Genomic DNA, 24,191 nt, shown 5'->3' on the forward strand with positions numbered 1-24,191 from the left:
CCCTCTGAGTATCTTGCAAAGACTTTGCCTGCCATTTACATGAAGCCTGCCTATATTCAACATTATACCTATGGAACTAACTGAGGACTGTATATAGTTGAACTGTTCAGTAAAAAGAAGTTTTGGTTCACTGCAGCTTTGTGTACCTCAATTATTCCTACAACAAATCGGTGTACCACCGTTACCGGCACTTGCGTCACGAACTATAAGGGATCTTGCCACCGGCACACTAAACCTACAACACCCAGGGCACCTCACCTACCACCTGGCCTGGTCCCTATACACAGAGAGTGCCCCCAGAGGATCCATGTGCCAGCCTCTCCATCACTGCTGTACGCCTGCCCAGGGTATATAAAAACTGTGAGTACCAAGAACAACCCTCGGTTTGTTAACTACCCCTGTGACCTCACATACCGCTCACCCTGCAGGACTGGAGCACTGCACCTGCACAAGTTGGTTACATTTTTTTATAACCAGAATAAGCCCTTTATTGCCGCCCATGTTTTCTTCATGGCGTTTTTCCCTATAGGGAAATTGATGTGAAACCACTTATGTGTCCTGTTTCATATTTCCCATAAACCTACAGCGAACGTCTGGAGCTGCCATTTTTACTGCAAGGGTAAGTGCCCTCACTGAATTCACAAACAGGCCTCATGCACACAGCCATTGTAGGCCTGTGCCCGTGCTGCAGACCACAATGCATGGGCACCAACCATGTGCCTGCCGTATGTGGACCCATTCACTCGAATGTGGTCTGCGATCCGCATCCAACTGTCTGCACCGGAGGAAGAACTCCGTATTGCTTCTGTGGGGTTCCGTGCCTCCGTTTCGCACCTTCCAGATCCATCCACTGTTTGCGGGCTGCAATACGGGCACCGGCCAACAATGGCTGTGTCCATGAGGCCTTAAGCCCCTTTCACACGAGCGAGTTTTCCACGCGGGTGCAATGCATGATGTGAACGCATAGCACCCACACTGAATCCTGACCCATTTATTTCAATGGGTCTGTGTACATGAGCATTTTTTTCATGCATCAGTTCTGCATTGCGTAAAAATCGCAGCATGTTCTATATTCTGCCTTTTTCATAGAAGTGAATGGGGCTGCGTGAAAAACGCATTTCATCCGCAAGCAAGTGCGGGTGCAATGCGTTTTTCACTGATGGTTGCTAAGAGATGTTGTTTGTAAACCTTCAGGTTTTTTATCACGCGTGTGAAAAACGCATCAAAACACATTGCAACCGCGCGGAAAAAACTGAACAACTGAACGCAATCGCAGACAAAACTGACTGAACTTGCTTGCAAAATAGTGCGAGTTTCACTGAACGCATCCGGACCTAATCTGTCACGCTCGTGTGAAAGAGGCCTTAGGCCTAAAGCCTCATTCACTTGTCTGTGTCCATGCTCAAATCTGTGAGCAGGTGGTCAGTGATGCATCTGTGAAGCTGTCCGTGAAGGATCCGTGTTGCATCCATGTTTCACTGACACTAAACAGCTGAAAAATAATTTTCAAAGCATCTCTTCTTAATGATCAGTGAAACACGAATAGCATTCGTGTTGTATCCGTGGTTTTCACGGACGCATAGACTATAATGGATGTGATTGATCTGTGAACACAGACAAAATAGAGCATTCATCCGTGCTAAAACACTGATGTGTGAATACATACATTAAAATGAATAGGGACGTGTGCGGTCCATGGAGAACGTGTACAGCACTGGTTCATGAAACACCGACGTGTGAATGAGGCTTAAACCAGGTGCGGCTCTAAACAAAGAACAGGAGCAGATCTTTCCCTTATACCTTATCTCTGTGGAGGCTCCAATCCTGGTTCTGGCTCACAATCACCAACGTGTGAATAAGGCCGAATGCACACGGACGTGAGGGGTCCGTGGTGTCCCGGTATCCTGCTGACAGCAGGAGCGCACGGCATCATTGGTTGCTATGACGCCGTGCGCTTCATGCCACCACTGCACTACAGTAATACACACGTATAGATCATACCAGTGTGTTACTGTAGTGCAGCGGCGGCATGAAGCGCGCGGTCATAGCAACCAATGACGCCGTGCGCTCCTGCTGTCAGCAGGATGCCAGGCCGGGATACCACGGACCCCTCACGTCCGTGTGCATGTGCATTCGGCCTTACTCTGTGATCACACTCCTTTGCTGTACAGTAATTAGTTTACTTTGCAGGTCAGCTACAGTAGGACATCTCAGGCCCTCTCCAGCAGCCTCAGCGTTAGGGCCGATTCACTGTGATCAGCCCAGGAAACACAGTCCGTATGTCAGATGTATCTCCCGGGCCGACCACGGCTCCCCTCACTGGAAAACTCACAAGCGGCTGAGAATCTCCAATCTGATTTATATATATTTATATATTTATAAATTAAAAAAATAAAAAAAAGCCACTCTGCAAATACCCATTAGGCCGGGTTCACATCACTGTTTAGCTTCTGATCCGTCAGAAAAACAGAAAATCAAAAAAGGATTTTATTTTGAGCATCAGTTTGCACTAAAATTAACCAATCCGTCTTTTTTTGGAGCATCAGTTTGTGTCACTTACGTCGGTTATTTTTGACTGGAGAAAAAGTACTGCATGCATTTTTCTCCCATCAAAAATAAGAATCTCTGACGGAAGGGACACAAACGGATGCTCAAAATAAGGGCTCATGCACACAAGTGTATTTTGTTTCCATGTCTGTTCTGTTCTGCAAAAAATACAAAACTAAATGACCTCATGCATTCTGTTTCGGTATGTCTGCTCTGCAAAAAAGATAGAACATGTCCTGTTCTTCTCCGTTTTGCAAAATACATACGGTCATGTGCACGAGCCCTCAAGGCTTATATTTTCCTATTCTTCTGATGGATCAGAACAACGAAAAGCTAAACGGTGATGTGCACTCAGCCTGTTTTGCGTCCACAGCCCCTCTGCAGACCCCTGTATCTCTACAGCTGCACACAAACCCCTCTGTATGGCCTAATTGTGCAGTTGTGTTCCTCTCTACCTGTCCTCTTCTTACTAAGCTACTGAAAACATTTTAGGCCTCACAATGGTATTTTTCATCTTTTTGTCTACTGACCCATTCAATTCTATGGGGCCATGCATCTATCTGTATTTTGTGTAGCCATTCCTGAAATTATAGAACATGTCCTATTCTGGTCCATTTTGCAGACAAGAACAGCCCATACTATTGACGAGAGCGAGAAATATACAGATGCACACGAAAGGTATCCATATTTTTTGGACCGAAATACATATACAGTTGTGTCCATGAAGCCCCCGGGCTCATGCACATGAACGTATGCATTTTGCGGTGCGCAAAACACAGATCCGCAAAAAATACGGATGACGTCCTTGTACATTCCGTATTTTTTGCGGAATGGAACAGCTGGCCCCTAATAGAACAGTCCTATACTTGTCCATAATGCGGACAATAATAGGACATACTATTTTTTGGCGAAACGGACATACGGAAACGAAATGCACATGGAGTACCTTCAGTTTTTTTTGCGGACCCATTGATTTGACTGATTCCGCATATGGTCCATGGAACGGACACGGGAAGAAAATACGTTTGTGTGCATGAGCCCTAAGGAAGAAGTAGGGGACATTTGGAAGAGAGGAACACACAACTGCACAATTAGACTTCACATGGGGTTTGCTTGTAGTATTTCTCCACGGGAAAAGGACTGCAAGGAGCTGTGGACACTAAACGGTAAAGGATGTTTGAGGTGCACTTGGCTACAAGTGACTTTTTCTTGGTTAATGGCACTTGAGAAAAGTTCCTCAACAAAATCCTTCAATATAGTCCATGCCTTCAATAATAATGAGCATCAACCACCCCTGCTGTATGGCTGCAGTCTGCAGGAGATGTGCAGGCACCAGAGCTCCCATACCTACCGGATGCCACAGTGGGCAGGGTTTACCAATCCTCTAGACAGCGTAAACTTAGACTGGACGATAAATTTGGTGCAGGGATAGACACTTTTGTTGTAAAACCCTACGCTACAATTATGGTGATTTTTTTATTTTTTTTTAACAAACTAGATCTACCAAAAGTTTTAAATTTTTTACAAGGTTTAGGCACACGGTAGCAACTGTGGGCAGATAACTGATGGGTATGGGTGCCTAGGAGATAGACCCACTCCTTGTTAGGGCTCATGCACACAAATGTATTTTTGGTCTGCATCCGATCCGCATTTTTTGCGGGTCGGATGCAGACCCATTGGCTTCAATGGAGCCTCAAAAGATGCACACAGCACACCTGTGTGCTGTCTGCGTCCGTATGTCTGTTCAGCGGCACTGCAAAAAAATAGAACATGTCCTATTCTTGTGCGCATTAGTCAAGGATAGGAGAGTTCTATAGAGGACAGGACGTTCCGTTCTGCAAAACGCACATGGCCAGTATCTGTGTTTTGAAGATCCGCAATGTGCAGACTGCAAAAACGGCTACAGCTGTGTGCATGAGCCCGTAACCCTACAAAGTGCAGCCATGGAGCATGGGCTCTGGGACTACGAGGAAGCAGAGACCTGTAATAGTGTACAGCACTTGTCCTACTAGTGGCCGTAACATACTAGAATAGATCGAGGTACCTGGAGGTCTCGTTTAATTACAACTATTTGCAAAGTTGCTTGAATTTCTTTTATTTCTGATACAATGAAGCAGGAACAAAAAATGGTTAGCAAAAATAGAAGCAATGTCACAGAGGATTCCACGCAGAATAAGTTTCATCGTCTGCAACCGCTTTATAAGTTCGCACATTGGAATATGGAAATACCTGTGTAAACTGTGGCTTGTGGCCACAAACCTGAAAACCAATAAATAAGTAGAATTGTTGCGGAATCCGTACACAGTACAGTACATTGTAAGTAAGGCAAGTTTTACAGGAAGCAGCCTGCCGGAGAGGTCTGGATCCAGCACTGCCGGATGCTACCCGACACCCACGGGCCCTATTCACTACAATGGGGACTGGGGGAGATCAGGCCTCAAAAAGGCAAACATACCAAGAAGCAGCCAGACACCGCACGCCGCGGTATTTGTCCGGCTGCTTCTTCCGGTTGCGGCCGGATCGCAAATGGGGCCGGACGGTGATGCGGTTGCTTCCGGCAATGCTGGAATGCAGAGAGATCCTTTACAACTAGTGTGAAACAGGCCCAAATCTGCATTATCTTATCTTGCAGTGCAAAAAATCCACAGCAGATTTTCAAATCCACAGCATGCCCTACATGTTCACAGATTTCATTCACCGCTATGCAAAGTGAAATCCGTGTCTGAATCTGCACCAAAATCAGAATTTAAACACAACTGGGTATCACTGCGAATTTTTAGACCGGATCAAGAATGTAAATTTTATGTGGAGTGGATCCATTGTGTGTGGAGAAGGCAGGCAATTAGCATCCTATAGGAATTAATTACCTACAGGGGAGATGGGGGCCGTCTGTCATTAACTTCCAAGTTGGAACGGTGCGGAAAAATTTAACAATTGCACCAAATTAGTAAAACAATAAAAAAAAAAGTGGCATGATATATTTGGTGCAATTCGCTACTTTTCTGAATCATACAGCAAGTACAGATTAAACACCAAAATTGGCCAACTGTGCATCAGTATCTTAAGACCATCCACTGGGAATCACAGATCTTTATGTTGAGATCCTTCAGGAAAGACGCAGACAATGAGATAAGACGTATAAACACATATACAATAAGTTATTTACAGATCACCAAAGAATGGCAAGTAAAATCCATCTGCTCCACCCAGAAGAAATCAGAACATGCGGCTGGCTCCATTCGCCATGGTCAATAGCAGCTTCCAGGTGAAGAGGGCTGAAAGCCCCGAGTCTAGCGAGATAGTTCAAATGGTTGTCTTGGAGTAGTCATGACTCTGTGTCCAGGAGTCAGTAGAGAGCACCAGTGATGGGCGACATCAGAGGAAGAAAAAAAAACCCAGATGATCACACAGCGTCAGGATCAAAAGCACCAGGTGAAATGAGGACTTCATACGAGGTCACAGGACTTTTTGGTAGAAGAAGACGATCATTACCAGGTTCATGGTGAAACTCATTGCCAAGAAGATGCCAGTCAGCGACAACCCTCCACAACCTGGTGGGTAAAGCACAGGACATGAGATGGAGAAGACATCTTGGAAATAGTAAAGGGGATCTACAACTTCTTAACATACAATGGTGGCCATTTACTACGACTGACTTTTTATACCGGTCTTAGATTTCCCCCTGCACTGCCGGAAGATTTGGCTACTTTATGACGAGGAGTACGCCTGATCATAAATTAGGTGAATCTAAGGCAGTCAGTCTCTGGAGAGAAAAACTAAGGGGCTGGAGTAGTTTTTCGCCAAAATTTACACCCATTTCCAGGAGTAAATATTAGTAAATTTGCTGAAGCTGGTGTCCAGGACCCCATCCCGCCGAACACAACATAAAACCAGCTGTGCGACTAAATAGTCACAGGTCCTTTAATAAACAGCCTGAGTTTCAATTTAATCACCAATTTTCAAGATGATTGTTTGCTGCGAATGAACACACAACTGCAGCCAGTCTAGGGTTGTTGCGGGTATCGAAATTTCGATACCCAATCGATACTTTTGTCCCGGTATCGATACGATACCGGGATTTCCGTTTTTTCGATACTGGGCTGCGCTTCTGCGCAGTCTAGTATCTCTGAACATGAGCGCGCTGCTATCGGCGCGCTCATGTTCTCTCTCAGCAGCACGGGGAGAAGGAAGCTGTCCTCCCTCCCCCTGTGCTGCTGCCGCTGCCACCAATGAGAAGAGAGGGGCGGCAATGAGAAGAGAGGGGGTGGAGGAGGGGCGGCAATGGGAAGAGAGGGGCGGCAATGAGAAGAGAGGGGCGGAGGAGGGGCGGGCGCACTGCGCCCCCAATGATAGGATTACTATCGGAGCGATGGGAGGAGACATCAGCTTCACTAGTGGGCGTTCCTTTTCCCTGCGCTGCGATTGGAAAGCGCTACAGCCAGGGAGAAGGAACGCCCACTAGTGAAGCTGATGTCTCCTCCCATCGCTCCGATAGTAATCAGCAGCATGTGGAGCAGGAGAGGAGACAGTAATGGGGCACTGCGGGCGAACGGAGCGGCGCCCAGGACTAAATGGTGAGTGCTGAGACATCGCTGGGCGCCGCTCTGTGTGGCCTAATAGTGAAAGTCTGGACTCATATACAGTAGTCAGTCTTTAACACATACAGGAGGCGGGTGCCGGCAGCAGAATCGCATTGCCGGCACCCTGCCCCTGACAGGGAGCTGCGATCAGCGGCAGTTAACTGCCGCTGATCTGCTAGTACCCGCCTCCTGTATAAAGGGGTAAAATCATTGGTGGTGCAGTGTGCCCCCCCCCCTCAATCCCCCCATCCCATTAAAATCATTGGTGGCACAGTGCGCCGGCCCCTCTCAACCCTCCAGTATTAAAATCATTGGTGGCAGTGGCCACAGGGACCTCTCCACTCCCCCTCATTGGTGGTGCAGTGGCAGCTTCTGATCGGAGCCCCAGCTGTGTAAGCCTGGGGCTCCGATCGGTTACCATGGCAGCCAGGAAGCCCTGGTTGCCATGGTAACATCCCTGATGCTGTGTGCACAAAGCACAGAGCAGCAGGGACAGTGTGGAGTCCTATTCACCCTGATAGAGATCTATCAGGGTGAATAGGAAAAGGGATGAAAGATCCCAGGTTCTAGCCCCTAAGGGGGGAAATAGTTATTAAATAAAAAGTGAAAAAAAAACAAACACTAAAATATGAAGTATAAATCACCCCCCTTTTCCCAATTTCACATATAAAATATATAAATAAACATATTACATCGCCACGTCAGAAAAGTCCAAACTATTAAAATATAAAAAAAAAATCTAGGTGGTGAATGCCGGAACAGAAAAAATAAAATAAAAACTGCGCGATTCGCCATTTTTAAAAATGAGGAATGCACGTGGCTTTTTTTGTTTACTTTTTTCGCGTGGTATCGAATGGTATCGAGTATCGCAATACTTTTTCATGGTATCGAAACCGAATCAAAAATTTGGTATCGCAACAACTCTAAGCCAGTCTAGACAATATTCGGTGATAGAGTTGCTTTTTGCTCTACAGCCAGGATCAAAGTTAGCTCCAATCCCAACTGCTAACCCCTTTATTGCCACAGTCCTTGACCAAAGCATGCTCAAAGGGGATTTCCTCCTCTGACTGGATCCAAGTGATGTGATCCGAGGCTGAGTAAGCCCTCTACAGTCAGCCCTGGGGACCTAGAAAAGACCTCAGGACTAGACTTGACTGACTAGACTGGCTGCGTGGGGCCCAATACATTTTAATGCTGTACGGATACAAAGTTTTTCTTGCCCGAAATCACACGAGACTTCAGCTATTTCCTACTGTATGCATATTGAAAAACAATTTAAAATAGCAATTCAAACTGGACTTTGGTACCGAGGTACCAGCCAGCACCAAAGCCCAGTTCAGATGGCCATTTTATACCAAGATATTAAAAAATAGTAAGGAACTGAAACCCCAAGAATATACGAAAGTTGTAGAAATGTTTAATTATACAGTGATGAAACATTACCAACTCAAAACCAGAAAACCCCTTTCAGGCTGCATTTATATGCTGCATAAAGCTGTCAGAAAACCTCTGCATAACGGCTCATGCACGCAAACGTAAGGGCTCAGTCCCCATATTGCGGACTGTAAACGGCCAGTCCGCAATATACGAGCACTAGCAGTGTGCACTCCGTGGTGTGGATGCGGACCCATTGACTTGAGGCTCTGCAATCCGCAAGATATGACCGAAGACAGAACCTTTGTGGAGCACAGGCACGGATCAAAAGCACTACAAAGTACTTCCGTGGGCTTTCGGCCTCTGCACCGCAAAAAGATAGAACACGTTCTTCTATCTTTGGCCGTAACTTGCGGATCGCGGACCCATTCAAGTCAACGGGTCTGCATTCACCAGGGGTGTGGAAATAAAAAAAAAACTACTTGTCGAAGGACTAAAGCGCGGGCTCGATCTACTTGTCCCTCATGACAATCTACTTGTCCTGATACAAAAAATAATTTGAAATCAAAACCATATTTCAATGCACCGCCACTCTTCCTTATGCAGGGAGGTGGCTGGCTTGAGTTCCATTCTTTGTGGTGTGAAATGACTAAGTTTAGTCCTCGTTCACACCAGATGATTCTGCCCATTCGGCATTACATCGCGGCCGGCTCACTATGCTGTGGGGCAGGAGGGGGCGTGACGATCCATTGAAGTAAATGGCACAGCTGCAGGCGATCAGAAGCACGGGATCGCAAGGCACAATTGAGGTCTGGTCAAAATGCCGCTTGCAGCATTTTGTTTGGACTGGACCACAGGCATAATGTGCCTTGCGATCCTGTGCAGCCGATCGCATTGCAGCCGTTGGGCATGGTTATGGTGCTCACAGCAATTAGTTTAGTGCACACTCTTGCTCTTAGCACATTACTACCCGTACCTCTAGGTGGTTTAGGCAAATTAGCTGCTGATGTAGACCCCCCCTCACCTTCCCAGTTTGACAACACCTGCAGAAAGGCGGTCCTCTGGGGGATGCTGGCAGAGTTGAGAGTTCTATCAATGCCCCTGGCTTTGTAACGGCTCTGTCACTGCTCCTCCCCCCCGAGCCGTGACAAAACCTTTCATTGCTCCACCCCTCCAGCTCTGACATTTCTTCTTCCCCACGGTGTCACTACACCACGCCCCCCCCCCGCTCTGTCACCGCGGTTGCGTCACTGCTCTACGCCCACTGCTCGGTCACCGCTCGTGTTGAGCGAACGCTCAGGTCAAAGTTCGGGTTCGGGACCTGAACTTGACCCCAAACCCGGACCCCATTAAAGACAATGGGGACCTGAACTTCACTTTATTATTTTCCGTTATAACATGGTTCTAACGGAAAATAATACCATTAGCTTTTTTTTATCCCATTGTATATTCTAAACCCACGCCAGGGCGCTGCCATCCGCGGCATCTGAGGGGTTAATTGCGCGGACAGCAGCTCCCTGTCAGAGGTCGGGTGCCGGGAATGTTTCTACAATGTTTGCATTGGTGGGCGGCCACAGCGCATGCAAGCATGATGCTGCAGAGTAACTGACCATGGCAGACAGGACTTCAGTAGCGTCCTGGCTGCCATGGTAACCGATCGGAGCCCCAGCATTACACGGCTGGGAATCCGATCGGAACTGCCGCTGCCACCAATGATTGAGGGGGGAGGGCGCACTGCCCACCAATGATTTAAATACAGGGGAGGGGGGGGGGAGAGGGCACACTGCCTAACCAATGCAAACATTGTAGAAACATTCCCGGCAACCGACCTCTGACAGGGAGCTGCCGTCCGCGCAATTAACCCCTCAGGTGCCGCGGATGGCAGCGCCCTATCAGAGGTGCGTCTCTATCATCATGGGAACACCTCGGGTTTAGAATATACCATCGGATCTCAGTTTTCTCTAATCCGATGGTATATTTTAACTTCAAGCGTCCCCATCACCATGGGAACGCCTCTCCATGGCCAGCTCGTTGCCGATTCACTGCGTCCACTGCTCCGGTAAACAAAGCCATCTCAGCCCTGCTACTTGCCCGCAGGGCTAAGCTACTGAACAAACTACCTGCCTGGCGCCTGGAACTGCATGTCCCAGGCGATAAGATTTCCACACCTCTGATTCACAAACATGCACTACTTTTTTGTGGTGCAGACCGTCGGATACGGATCACGGACCATATTCTAGTGAATTGGTCCATGTCCGCAGTCAGCGGCACATGGTCGGTGCACGTGCGTTGTGGACCACAATTTGCGGTCCACAGCATGGGCAAGGCTGGTACACGGTCATGTGCATGAGGCCTTAGGCTTCATTCAACACATCAGTGTTTGGTCAGTGATTTTGAGCCAAAACCAGGTGCGGCTCTAAACACAGAACAGGCGCAGATCTTTCCCTTATGCCTTATGTCTGTGGAGGCTCCAATCCTGGTTTTAGCTCACAATCCCTGATGGAAATCACTGAACAAAGACTGGGGCACATTTACCCCTTTTTTTCTAACCGGCCACATGACAATATTTAGTCGCATGGCCGCTGTTACGCAGTGTTGGCCAGCTGGGCGTGATGGGGGCAGGCAAATTCACTAACCAGCAAATTTACAAATATTTATGCCTGGAAACAAGCGTAAATGTTAGCAAAAAACTACGCCTTCCAGACGCAAGGACTGCCAAAGCCGCGCCTAATTTATGACTAGGAGCACGACGGCAGTACAAGTTCTGCACAGAAAAATAAATAAAAAAATCTAAGTGTACATGAGATTTGTGTAATCTCATACACTTTGCTGGTACTGTGCTACGCTGTGTTTTTTATTGCATGGGAATTAGTCTGGAAAAACCGTATGTATTCCTGAACGTGTGCAGGCGGACCTTATACAGACACTGCTTGTGTGAACACTACAGTGCCTACAATGCATTACAGCAGAGGCTACGGATGACAGGATTATCCAACATGGCATCTCAACATGCATTGTAAAGTTGGACCTAGAAAGCTTATGTCTGTGCAACAAAGCTAGGGAGAAGGTGGAATTAAATGGGATGTCTCATATCCTGAAACATGCTGGAGTTATACAAATAAAAGGTAATACACGTCCCGGGACCCCCTGGTGGGATGTCAGCATATACTTGCATTAGCTCGTTCCAATGATAAATGAGCAGCGGTTAGGAGAAGCCACTCACTTTTCCACTTGGATGGAGATTCCGGGAACGCTGTGGTGGAGTCTACTTGACAGGCAGAGGAATGAGAGGAGTTATCCTTCTTGGGTATGTGATTACTGGATATGCTGCCAGCTTCTGTCATAAGTTTCATGGTATCTGAAATGTAAAGTGAAGAAAACCAGGCACATCAGTCAGCAGAGAGGAGAAAAGTAGTAGTGCTGGCATTCCCATACCCTCGTTACATCGTATAAGCTGTGCCGTGCCAGTATCGGGACGATAAACATGGCCCAAAGCTATCCACCCCTACCTTATTATCACACCGCCCACTGATGTCGTATTGTGGAGCACCAGTATTCCTATCACACACCACTATGGCGCCCAACACCATACAATGGTTCATTACATTACTTGCTGGCTAATAACAGAGGTAAATGCTTCATATATATTTGTCCCCCAAAAAAACTGAAACCCACTTTTTTCAATCTTAGGAGTGAACTCATGGGAGCTGAGGCTGCTGTCGGGGTGGTACACTTCATCAATGTTGGTCCGGGTCGGTGCCCTGTTCAGTGAGAGGCCTAGTTTTTGTCCATGTAAGTTAAGGCGAGCAGGGCTGATTAATGGTCGCCTGTGGAGCAATGACCCGCAGCTGGAGGTGGCAGAACCAGCCACTGATGGTGTGGGAGAAGGCAGTGGCGAGACTGCGCAGCTTCCGGACAGTAGGGAAAAATAATCTGAAGACAGAAAAGGTACAAGTTACCATTAATTACCACAAAGAAGTTTTTATTTTTATTATTTTTTTTTAAGTTGGGCGACAACCAATGTGGCCACCACAAACCGAATTGACCAATTGGCTGTATCAACGAAAAATTAGATCGCTCCCAAGATGTAAAGCTGGCCACCCAGCTTTCCCAAAAGCAGATATAGCAGAGAAATCAAAATTTTAATTGAATTCTCTCTTTATCCCATCTTGTCTTACCTGATCCAGGAGATTCTTTGTACACCGAAGACCGAGAAGCTGGACGGCTCCCGCTGAAGAGATATCCAGAATCTAGAAAACACAAGTGCAAGGCGAGAGAGTTATCAACCTTCCCTTCTGTCCACGTACAGCCCAAACATTTAAAAAAGAAAAGTGACAGCAAGCATGAGAGGGGGCGTTTGAAGAAAATTAATATAAATGGTGGAGGTGACCAATATTATAGAATTCACTTTAAATGGGGCTTCCAATGGTCAGAATACTGATGGCCTATCAATATCAGATTGGTGGTCCTGAAATTCCAATAATGTGCCAGTTGGTCTTTAAAAAATTCAGTTTTTTTTGGGAACTGTGCTATGAGCGATTCTCTAATATAATGTTATAAAATCTTTTCTTTTACCATCTGCTTGGCATATGCAAAAGGCAACGAAATCTAGACTGCATCAAGCAAAGGCAGTGTTGGGGACCCTGAAATTCCAGTCTAAATGTGCAGCTGCTGATCACCCGATGAATGAGCCAAACGCTTGTTCGTCGGGCGATTCTGTCGTTCATGCAGGTACCACCGATCATGGCCCCAAAGCAGCAGATCGTGTGGTCTAAACAGCGATCTGCTGCTCAGAAGCCATGATTCTGCATGAGGACAAGGGATTGCTTAAGGATCCCACATCCTCATACAGTGAAGGAGATCACTGCATGGTCTCCCTCACTGAACGAGCAGCCGACTGTTGGGAAGGAAAGGTGGATTTAGATGGGCCGACTGAGCGGCCGATTGTCGGGAAGGAAGTGTTCCTTCCAGACATTCGGCAGCTCGTTCAGTGAAGGAGACTGCACATTTACATGCAGCGATCTCCTTCACTGTATGAGGACAGGGGATCGCTATAGTGATCCCTCGTCCTCATACAGAATCATTGCTTCTGAGCAGCAGATCGCTGTTTAGACCATACGATCTGATGACCATACGGTCGTTCCCGATAACCTGGATGATTATTGGTCTGTCTAAATCCACCACGCTTCCTTCCCGACATCGGCCGCTCAGTTGGCCCATCTAAAACCACCTTAAAGCTCTACTGGACGACAGATCACAGGCAGTTAAATACTGAGACAGAAATGACACTGTGCAGTGATTTCAGAGCAGCCACATGGTTAAAATCCTTCCTATTTCCTGTTTCTTAAGTGGCCCCTGCACATACCAGGCATTCCATCATCTAACGACATAACAAGCCCAGAAAGGGCCCCTGATGCCAGGACAGGGAAGAATATTACCGTTCTGGAGAAAGACAAAACCGATCTCTCAGCAACCGCCCCCCACCCCCAATGTCTACCAGGAAGCTTATATCAGGGCTGCTGCACTAAATCCTACATACCAATGCATGTAAAGGGTAAATTTGTCACAATTGCAATGGGGGCTGAAAGATGGAGGGCACTATATCATTTAGTATGTATGGTATTGTAGTCATGATTGGCCAAAAGGACTAACGAAATACATCAGAAACTATGGCGCAAGGAAGCAGTCACATCAACCAGCTCCTCACTTATGACTGGCCAAGGACCAGGAGGCAGGCAGCACATCTTCTGTAGTGCATACCATGTGCAACTATCATCCAATAAATCAATACGTCAAGGGGCGTCTGGTGGGTCTATAGTCACCGATCAGGTCAACTCTGTTGGGCATGGTCTGCTAGATGACTTCAGCATCCCAAGACCCATGTGCAATAGGTTTTTCTACAGGGGCGCACCATCATTTTTTTCATCCTCCTCCACTGGATACAGTCCACTTAACAATACTCCTTTCTCTATGACCTAGCATCTGTAGGAATAACTTACCTGCCCGTGCCAAGGAGGGGATGGTGCCAAGAGACAGGGCTCGGTTCAGTCGTCCGGGTAGAGATGAGGGTGACGCTCTGCGCTCGGAGCGATAGGCCGGTTGGCTCAGTAGATGCAGGAGACCAGGCGGGGTGGACAGCAATGGAGTGGGACGGTCTGGAAGAACTATAGTGCTGTTCATGTGTCTGAACGAAGACAGAGGATCCCCAGAGAGACATCTGTAGAAGGAAGGAGGACGCTGAACAGAAGGGCAGGTTTCCTTTAAGGGGGGAGTTTTCATGTTTTATATAAATGAAGCTTAACCCCTTAAGGACACAGCCTTATTTCACCTTAAAGGGATTCTGTCATGACATTTTAGGCCTATAACCTAAAAATATGGCCAGGTCCCTACTAATAACCTGAATCCGAAACTGTCCTTATTAAATCTGCCTGTGGCTCTATTAGCACATAAAACAGGTTTTTATAACCTGACATTCACCTACCTAAGGTGCCCAAGGGGACGTCGCTTCATACAGTGTGCCCGGCTGCACCCATCTCCGTCTGGTGCCCAGCGCCGCCCTCCCTGTCTATAGCGCCACCTCCGCAATCGTCCGGTCCCTCTGCCAGATCCCGCGTGTGCGCACTAGGCATAACCTGAGGGACCGGACGATTGCGGAGGTGGCGCTATAGACAGGGAGGGCGGCGATTTCAACTGGGAAGGCGGCGCTGGGCACCAGACGGAGATGGGTGCAGCCGGGCACACTGTATGAAGCGACGTCCCCTTGGGCACCTTAGGTAGGTTAATGTCAGGTTATAAAAACCTGTTTTATGTGCTAATAGAGCCACAGGCAGATTTAATAAGGACAGTTTCGGATTCAGGTTATTAGTAGGGTCCTGGCCAAATTTTTAGGTTATAGGCCTAAAATGTTATGACAGAATCCCTTTAAGGACCAGGACATTTTTTGCAAATCCGACCAGTGTCACTTTAAGTGGTGATAACTTTAAAACGCTTTTACTTATCCAGGTCAATCTGAGATTGTTTTCTCGTCAAATATTGTACTTCATGATGGTGGTAAAATTTAGTAAAAAAGTTATTTATAAATTATATATATATATATATATATATATATATATATATATATATATATATATAACAAAAATCGGACTGCACTCCAAGCGACTCTTCAGAAAATATGTTTTATTCACCCATGTGCAGTCCGATTTTTGTTCTCTATAAGTGGGTAAGCACCTTTTACCGTACTTGGACATTGCACCCGTTTATTCGTCTATTTTTCCATACCTCTCAGGGTGGTGCTGCCAGTGGTTATATATATATTATATATATATATACCAAATTTACAATTTTTTTTTAAAAAAAGTTACAAATTTCCAAAGTTCTATTTCTCTACTTTTATAACACATCGTAATAACTCCAAAAATAGTTATGACTTTACATTCCCCATATGTCTACTTCATGTTTGAATCATTTTATGAATGCAATTTTATTTTTTGGGATGTTAGAAGGCTTACAAGTACCACAAAAAAAAAAAAAAAAAAAAAAAAAAAAAAAAAAAGGGAACATGGTATACTTTTGTGAGGTGCGGAGGCACGGACTAAGATCCCATGGAAGCACTCCGTAGTGCTTCCACTCCACACCATCCATATCTTGCAGTTTGCGAACCTGCTGTTTATGTGCATGAGCCCTAATTATGGAAGAAGTTCTACAACTTCTTAATATCATTACCATTTCAATTCCTCACCATTTTCCAGCCTTTACTTGTTCTCACAAACTAACGCTGCATGCCAAATACATAAATCTCTCTCCTCTACCATGTATCAGCGCAGGAAAGACATGCAGGTTGTTTAGTTCAAAGAAGATTGTCTACACTGGATACAAGTACAGCGGTGAGAAGTATCAGGGCAGGACGGGTTTTCAGAAACTGAATGTAAACAAGAATGTTCCCATTCTCTGACAGGTAGCAACGATCTTGACAAAAATGACAGAATAAATTGCAGAAGGCCTCGATGGTAAGGTGTGTCTTTTTGCTGATGACACAAAGATTTGTAACAGGGTTGATGTTCCTGGAGGGATACACCAAATGGAAAAAGATTTAGGAAAACTAGAGGAATGGTCAGAAATCTGGCAACTAAAATGTAATGTTGATAAGTGCAAGATAATGCACCTGGGGCGTAAAAACCCAAGCGCAGAATATAAAATCTGCGATACAGTCCTAACCTCAGTATCTGAGGAAAGGGATTTAGGGGTCATTATTTCAGAAGACTTAAAGGTAGGCAGACAATGTCACAGAGCAGCAGGAAATGCTAGCAGAATGCTTGGGTGTATAGGGAGAGGCATTACTAGTAGAAAGAGGGAGGTGCTCATGCCGCTCTACAGAGCACTAGTGAGACCTCATTTGGAGTATTGAGTATTGTGCGCAGTACTGGAGACCATATCTCCAGAAGGATATTGATACTTTGGAGAGAGTTCAGAGAAGAGCTACTAAGGCTACTTTCACACTTACGGCAGTTTGATCCGACGGGCAGTTCCGTCGTCGGAACTGCCCGCCGGATCCGCCGATTTTGATGTGACTGAAAGCATTTGTGAGACGGATCCGGATGCGGATCAGTCTCACAAAATGCATTGCAAGAACGGATCAGTCTCTCTGCTTGTCATGCGAACAGACAGATCAGTCTTGAATATATTTTTTTTACATATTTACGGGTCTGCGCATGCCGGATCCGGCATTTTGAATGCCGGATCCAGCACTAATACATTCTTATGGGGAAAAATGGCAGTTTTTTTTCGCCGGAGATAAAACCGTAGCATGCTACGGTTTTATCTTTTGCCTGATCAGTCAAAACGACTGAACTGAAGACATCCTGAATGGAGAGCAATCCGTTCAGAATGCATGGGGATATGCCTGATCAGTTATTTTATAGAGGCCCTGTGACTGAACTCTATGCCGGAAAAGAAAAACGCTAGTGTGAAAGTACCTTAAACTAGTACATGGATTGCAGGATAAAACTTACCAGGAAAGGTTAAAGGACCTTAACATGTATAGCTTGGAAGAAAGACGAGACAGAGGGAATATGATAGAAACTTTTAAATACATAAAGAGAATTAACAAGGTAAAAGAGGAGAGAATATTTAAAAGAAGAAAAACTGCTACAAGAGGACATAGTTTTAAATTAGAGGGGCAAAGGTTTAAAAGTAATATCAGGAAGTATTACTTTACTGAGAGTAGTGGATGCATGGAATAGCCTTCCTGCAGAAGTGGTAGCTGCAAATACAGTGAAGGAGGTTAAGCATGCATGGGATAGGCATAAGGCCATCCTTCATATAAGATAGGGCCAGGGGCTATCCATAGTATTCAGTATATTGGGCAGACTAGATGGGCTGAATGGTTCTTATCTGCCGACACATTCTATGTTTCTAATACAAAATGAGAAAGTTGCAGAGCAGGAAAGAAAGTGTGAAAAGTACACTAGACACCAAGCCGAGAGCTCAACAGGGACTTGTCAGTCTCCTACAATGCACCTGTCTCCAGCAGCTGACCCTCCGTCAACAAAAGGCCTTAGGATCTTCATGACCACTGCCGGCGGGCGCCTGTCTGGCCACATCCACACTGAAGGCTGAGACTGAGCATTTGCTATGTATTAATCCTGCTTCAATAAACAGACCTTTTGTAATGAAGGAAACCATGGACATATGGAACACAAGTGTAAAACCTGTACCAAAGAGTTTGGGCAAGTGCTTTTTTTTTTTTTTTTACTACACACCAATAGGTATTTACTTCAACTCAAAACAGCATTTTCAGCTTGCGTTTTTTGGCACAGATCCGTAAAAAAAAATTAAAAACAGCATTTTTGATGCTTCCCCTTCATTTCAAGGGGAGATTTAGCACAGATTCTACCCCAAGATAGGACATGCTATGTAACCCCCCCCCCCCCCCAAAAAAAAAAAAAAAAAAAAAAAAAAAAACAGCAAGAAATTGAATGGGAGGCCATTTTGGTGTTTTTTTTTAAAGCCAATTTTAAAGCGATAACACACCAAAACCAGAATAAAAAAATTCAGCGTGAACAGACCCTTAGACTTCACGCACACCATTGTACCTGTATTTCGATTGGCCAACCAGGGATCCGCTAAATACAGATATCTCCCGTGTTTTTCTCACTCCCATCAATAGTAATGGCTATTCTCGTCAGCGATATGGAATAGGAAATGTTCCATTATCTGCGGAACAACCACATGGATACACAAAAAAAAAAAAAAAAAAAAAAAAAAAAAAAAAGGATGTATGCAGGGCCATTTCAAAATGAATGTGTCAGTGTGCTATCCACAAAAAACACTCATGTGCTTGAACCCTGATACAATGATCCTCTGGGCAATGGCCGTGCAGTACACAGCAGACTCTACAAGGTGGGTCCATACAGTTGTGTAATATAGGCTCACAGCCACTGTGGCTACATCCCACTGACACAGCCTCCCAGCTCTGCACTTATGTCCCAGACATGATCAGGGCGACTTTTCAGGATCTGGTTACAAGAAAGGAATGACAGCAAGCAGAGATCTTGACAATGGTGACGAACTGAAACAATTAGAAAGTATAACTTTTCATTATACGGAAGCAGGGCCGGCTCCAGGTTCATGTGGGCCCTTGGGCGATAAATCCCAGTGGGCCCCCTTGAGGCATTTTTTTTTACATTTACATGTCCCCCAGTGGCCCCTATACAGTATAACGATCACTAGTGGCCCTTCACACAGTATAATGACCCCCCCCCCCCCCAAACTGTATAATGACCCCCCCCCCCCAAACTGTATAATGACCCCCAGTGGCCCTCCATTCGGAATAATGACCCCCAGTGCCCCCCACACTGGGGGTTATACTGTATGGAGGGGGCACTGGGGGTTATTATACTGTATGGTGGTCATTGGGGATCATTATACTAAATGGGGGGTCATAATACTATGTAAAGGGCCCTCACAGTATAATGACCCCACAGTGGCCCTCCATTCAGAATAATGACCCCCAGTCGCCCTCACACTGGGGGTTATACTGTATGGTTGGGCACTGGGGGTCAATTTATTGAATGGGGGCCCTGGTGGTCATTATACTAAATAGAGGGTCAATGGCGATCATTATACTAAATGGGGGGCACTGGGGGGGGGGGGGGGGTCAATATATTGTGTAAGGGGCCTTCACAGTGTAATGACCCCCTCACATACCCATCATTGCTGGAGCGCAGAGGAGCCGGCGGTCCTGTCATTCACTAACCGCAGCTCCCTGTGCTCCGTCTCTCCTCAGGCCCGCTGCAGCAGTGAGACACATGTCAACATGTCACTGCTGGGCCGGGCCTGGAGGAGAGAAGGAGCTGTGCAGTGATGTAGCTAGAACTGACTGGGCCCCACAGAAAATTTTAGCACGCCACGCCCCCCCCCCCCCCCCGATGGGTTCACGTCACGTTTTTCCTATCGGTTTGATGTATACAAATGTGCAGCACTCCACGTTTTTGTATCTTGCAGAGTCCAGTAAAAAAAATATATATATAAATGCATACGTTAACGTTTATGTTTTTTTTTTTTTACCATGGAACTGTATGGTGAACGGACGCCACTGTATGGCATCAGTCTGAGGCATCTGTTAACGCATACATTTTTGGTATACATTAAATAGATGGCACAAATGGGATGTGAACCCAGCCCTAGTGTCAGAATAAGCACCAGTACACAGCGGAGCAGAGAGGGGAGGCCGCCATGTACTGACAGACCGCTACCTGGTCCTGGTGGTCAGGGATGAGGACTGTGTTTCCCAAGGATCATTTTCTACTGGGAAATACAGGGCACAGTATAATACACTAGAACAGTGTTTCTCAACCAGTGTGCCTCCAGCTGTTGCAAAACTACAACTCCCAGCATGCCTGGAAAGCCTTTGGCTGTGTGGGCATTCTGGAAGTTGTAGTTTTGCAACAACTGAAGGCACTCTGTTTGGGAAACACTGCACTAGAATCTATATAATATAAAGAAATTATCCCGACCCCTGAATGATAATACAATTAGGGGGTCATTTATTATATAGAAATAAGTCTATATTAGGCGTATTTCTGACACAGATTGTGGCGCAAAGGTCCTTAGCACCGCAATCTGTATCTAAAAAAGGATGGCGTGGGCAGGGAAAGGGATACAGTTATGGCCATACAGTGATAACACCGCCATACAATGATAAAACCACCATACAGTGACCAGATAAAAGGGTATGAGGGCACAGTACCATGACCCTGTGACGTTAGAATGTCCTTATGGTGAATGCAGTTCAGATACCACCATAATGAGAGGCAGAGGAGTGAGACAGGGGCCCTGGATGGACAGGAGGGGTGGACACAGCAAGTAGGTGGAAGGGGCTCTGAGGGGGATTCATACAACAAGTAGTAGACAGAGGTCTGTGCAGGGCAGCAATAGCAGATAGGAGGGTGGAACAGGAGCTCTGGATACATGAGGGAGGAAAGGAGACAGAAGGGGATCCATGAGGATGAGATAGGACAGGATATTGGGGGGGCAGGTATCATGGAGGCAAACTGCTTAATGAAACAGTAAAACAACTAAATAGAATGAAGCAGCATCCAGCAGCAGATCGAAGAGTCCCTCCCCCTCCTGTTCCACAGAGAAGAAACGGTCACAGTGCAGACTCACTGACAACCTGTGTTCACACTTCTGCTCTAGCCCTTCACAGTGCAGACTCCCTGACAACTTGTGTTCACACTTCTGCTCCAGCCCTGCCAGTCTCTCTCCTCAGGCAGCATGTCTTGTGTAGAAGGGGCGTATCTGAGTCTCTGCAGCAGCCGGCCTCATGTGACCCAGAGGGCCCACCAAAGGGGTAATGCGTAAGTGAAATAACAGCAATGAGAGCTTTCATCTGTATTGATGGAAGTGCTCACTGCAGCTCAGTGGGCCCCCCAGGAGCATTGGGCCCCGGCACTTGCCCGGGTTATAACGCGCCGGCCCTGTATGGAAGCACATGTTGGTTTAACACGGCGGGCACTTCTCATCAACCTGGTGAAAATAATATATAAAAGTGACAATAGTTTGCAGTGCAACATGAACATATTTTACAAAACCCTATAAAAATTGCATACATCATCTCTGTACTCGCCGCTTTCCATGGAAAAAGCGCACTCATATCTGTATAAACCTTCAGCCAACCAGGGACATAGAGAATTTACACTGTACAAGGTCAAGAAAAGCAGGGAAGAGGCCTCTGCTTCATGCAGAAGGTGGGAGCTGGGAAGGTTATGGGGGAAGCAAGCTGGATAATGGTATGAGCGGAGTGGAATGGGCAGATTTGGCTACTTAATTCTACAACTGTGTGTTACTATTCCGTCAGTATCCGCCTTGTTCCTCCAGCAGCACCACATGGTTTTGTAACATTGTTTGTGCCATAGGAAACCTGCACTTCATGACTAAAATGCTCAGTTTATACAATGTGCACAACCCCTTTACCAGGCCAAATGCACACATTGGGGGAATTGAGCACGCCCTGCACTGCAGAATTTAGGCTTTAGGCTAGTTTCACACGAGCAAGTTCTGGACTCACAGCATGTGTGTCAGGGACAGCACCCATCCTGACCTCCCAGCACTGACGGGGGTTGCATAGAATTATATTGATTTATGATAATGGGGGAATCTTTATGCTGTGTATGTTTTGAACAATTTTTCCATTATGTGTGAAGGGGTGGCTAGAAAGTGTTAGACCTGAGATGCACCAAATCTATCAAACATTGTGCAACATCTGAAATTTGGTGCAAATTACATCAGACTACAGCAAAACTGACTTTAAAACCCCCCTGAGTTCACTTTTGAGGTCCCACTGCATGCACATCACCAGGCAATATTGTTGGTCGCTTGTTCCTACTGGACTAGAATTATTGTTCAGACTCAAATTTAACAGTTATGCAGATGAAAACCAGACATGGAGGACAACCTGGTGTGAAGTTCCGTACCCTCCTGAAAAGAAGATTTTTAAAGCGGTTATCAAAGACCTATAATGCCTCCCCCCTCTTCCCCCTATATGCCCGGGTGCCTCACAGGTGTGCCCGGGAGTGAGGAAAGTACAATCTCTCTGAGGGGCCTGGTCATATGAGGGGAAGGGGGGGGGGGATTTTAGGTCTTAGATAACCCCTTTAACTAATCCAGACTTATCCACAGACCATGCCATACTTGCTCAACAGGTGCAGGTCCCACCTTTGGGAAAATAGGGGTTCAGCGACTCCACATCCCAAATGACTACTTTCCCTATAGAAGTGACTGGAGAGGAAAATGGCCATCTGGAAAATAGGTCTCTGGATCCTTGTTTGCTAAGGCTACGTTCACATCTCAGTTATGGAGATCCAGCAGGCTGTTCATGGCACAGAGCAGCCTGCTGGATCTTGCAGGATCTAGCGTTGCCAGGGTCTATTCTTCACCGCCGGATCCCCATTAACTGTAATAAGTTGTGGCAGTGATCCATTTGCTTTCTGGCATAAATGCTGGGTTTCGGCCAGACAAAAGATCGTTGCATGCAATGTATTTTTGTCTGGCCGACAACAGGCATTTGCGCCGGATGGATCACAATATTTATTATTGGAATATCCCTTTAAATTCAGGACATGCAGTGGGTACCAGACCGACAATTGTGCCATGCGATATCAGGCTATACAGTGCTTCAGCAAGTGGATTATGGGACTCGCTCTCAGATGGACTGTGTAGACATTACTTTCTATTCAGTAATAGCCATTGCGCTACCAGGATCACTGCTGCACTGCACATTTCTTCTGGTTCTAGACCCGACAAAAGCAATGTGTGTTGGTGAATGAACGGTGACAAACATGGAATGTGCTAGAATAGCGAGGAGCCCCCCTCCCCCACAGCAGATAGGAAAGCACGCTACTGGAGTCAGGTCATCGGCTCTCCGGCCATTTATTGAACATAAAATCAGCTGCAGGTATGAGCAGCGAGTACAGAGCATTAACACATCATAAAGAACAAGAAATAATAAGTTGTGTACAGCATGACAGAAGCATGGGCATCACATGAGTGGACGGCAGCCAGCCAGCGGTCAAAGGAGAAAGCAAGGCACAAACCAACATGGATCTGTACAGTACATGGCACACACAGGGAGAAGCAATTCTAGAATTAAAGGGGTTCTCCGGGAATTAAATATTGATGACCTATCCTCAATACCTGATCAAGAGGTCCGTCTCCTGGCAAAGCCTCTTCATGCAGGTGATAAGCAATGGTACGGGAGTCAGGCGCCCACCGATCAGACATTAAACGACCTACCCTGAAACTAGTCATCAACATTTAAATCCTGGAAAAACTCCTTTAATCCAAACTAGGAGCACGAAGAAGTTGGTGCCCCTGCCAATCAGTAGGACGCCATGGCACCAATAGGAGAGAATACAGCAGGATCACTGCTGAATCTATCCCTCACTAGGATGCCATTGCCCCAATGAGACAAGTAACAATTGTTAGGATGTGTTCTTTTCCAAGTGATTGTGATGATTTTTACCTAATGCATAATATTAAAAATCATAAAAATGCCTACATAAAAAATAAATCATCATAGGTGGTATCTGCCACTCGCCCGACATTTTCAATACATATACAGCTACAGTCAAATATGCAAATGGTGGCATGTGCACGATTCCTAATTTCTCTTAAATGGGGTGTCCAGCATGG

The 24,191-nt window shown here is 46.1% G+C and overlaps 1 protein-coding gene across 2 annotated transcripts in view; it reads right to left on the bottom strand.

Moving 5' to 3' along the window:
- Window positions 1–4,632: 4,632 nt before the first annotated feature.
- TMEM201 (transmembrane protein 201) overlaps window positions 4,633–24,191 on the bottom strand; it is a 40,930-nt gene continuing 21,371 nt past the window's right edge. For both annotated transcript variants that reach the window (XM_040430940.1, XM_040430933.1), the window contains exons 7-11: window positions 14,501–14,718; window positions 12,680–12,751; window positions 12,177–12,434; window positions 11,725–11,859; window positions 4,633–6,098 (exon numbers count right to left, since the gene is read on the bottom strand). In XM_040430940.1, the coding sequence (XP_040286874.1) occupies window positions 6,004–6,098; window positions 11,725–11,859; window positions 12,177–12,434; window positions 12,680–12,751; window positions 14,501–14,718 (778 nt within the window). In that variant the 3' untranslated portion in view covers window positions 4,633–6,003. The remainder of the gene's footprint in view (window positions 6,099–11,724; window positions 11,860–12,176; window positions 12,435–12,679; window positions 12,752–14,500; window positions 14,719–24,191) is intronic.

The sequence above is a fragment of the Bufo bufo genome, chromosome 1 (assembly GCF_905171765.1).
Source record: "Bufo bufo chromosome 1, aBufBuf1.1, whole genome shotgun sequence".
Lineage (NCBI taxonomy): Eukaryota > Metazoa > Chordata > Amphibia > Anura > Bufonidae > Bufo > Bufo bufo.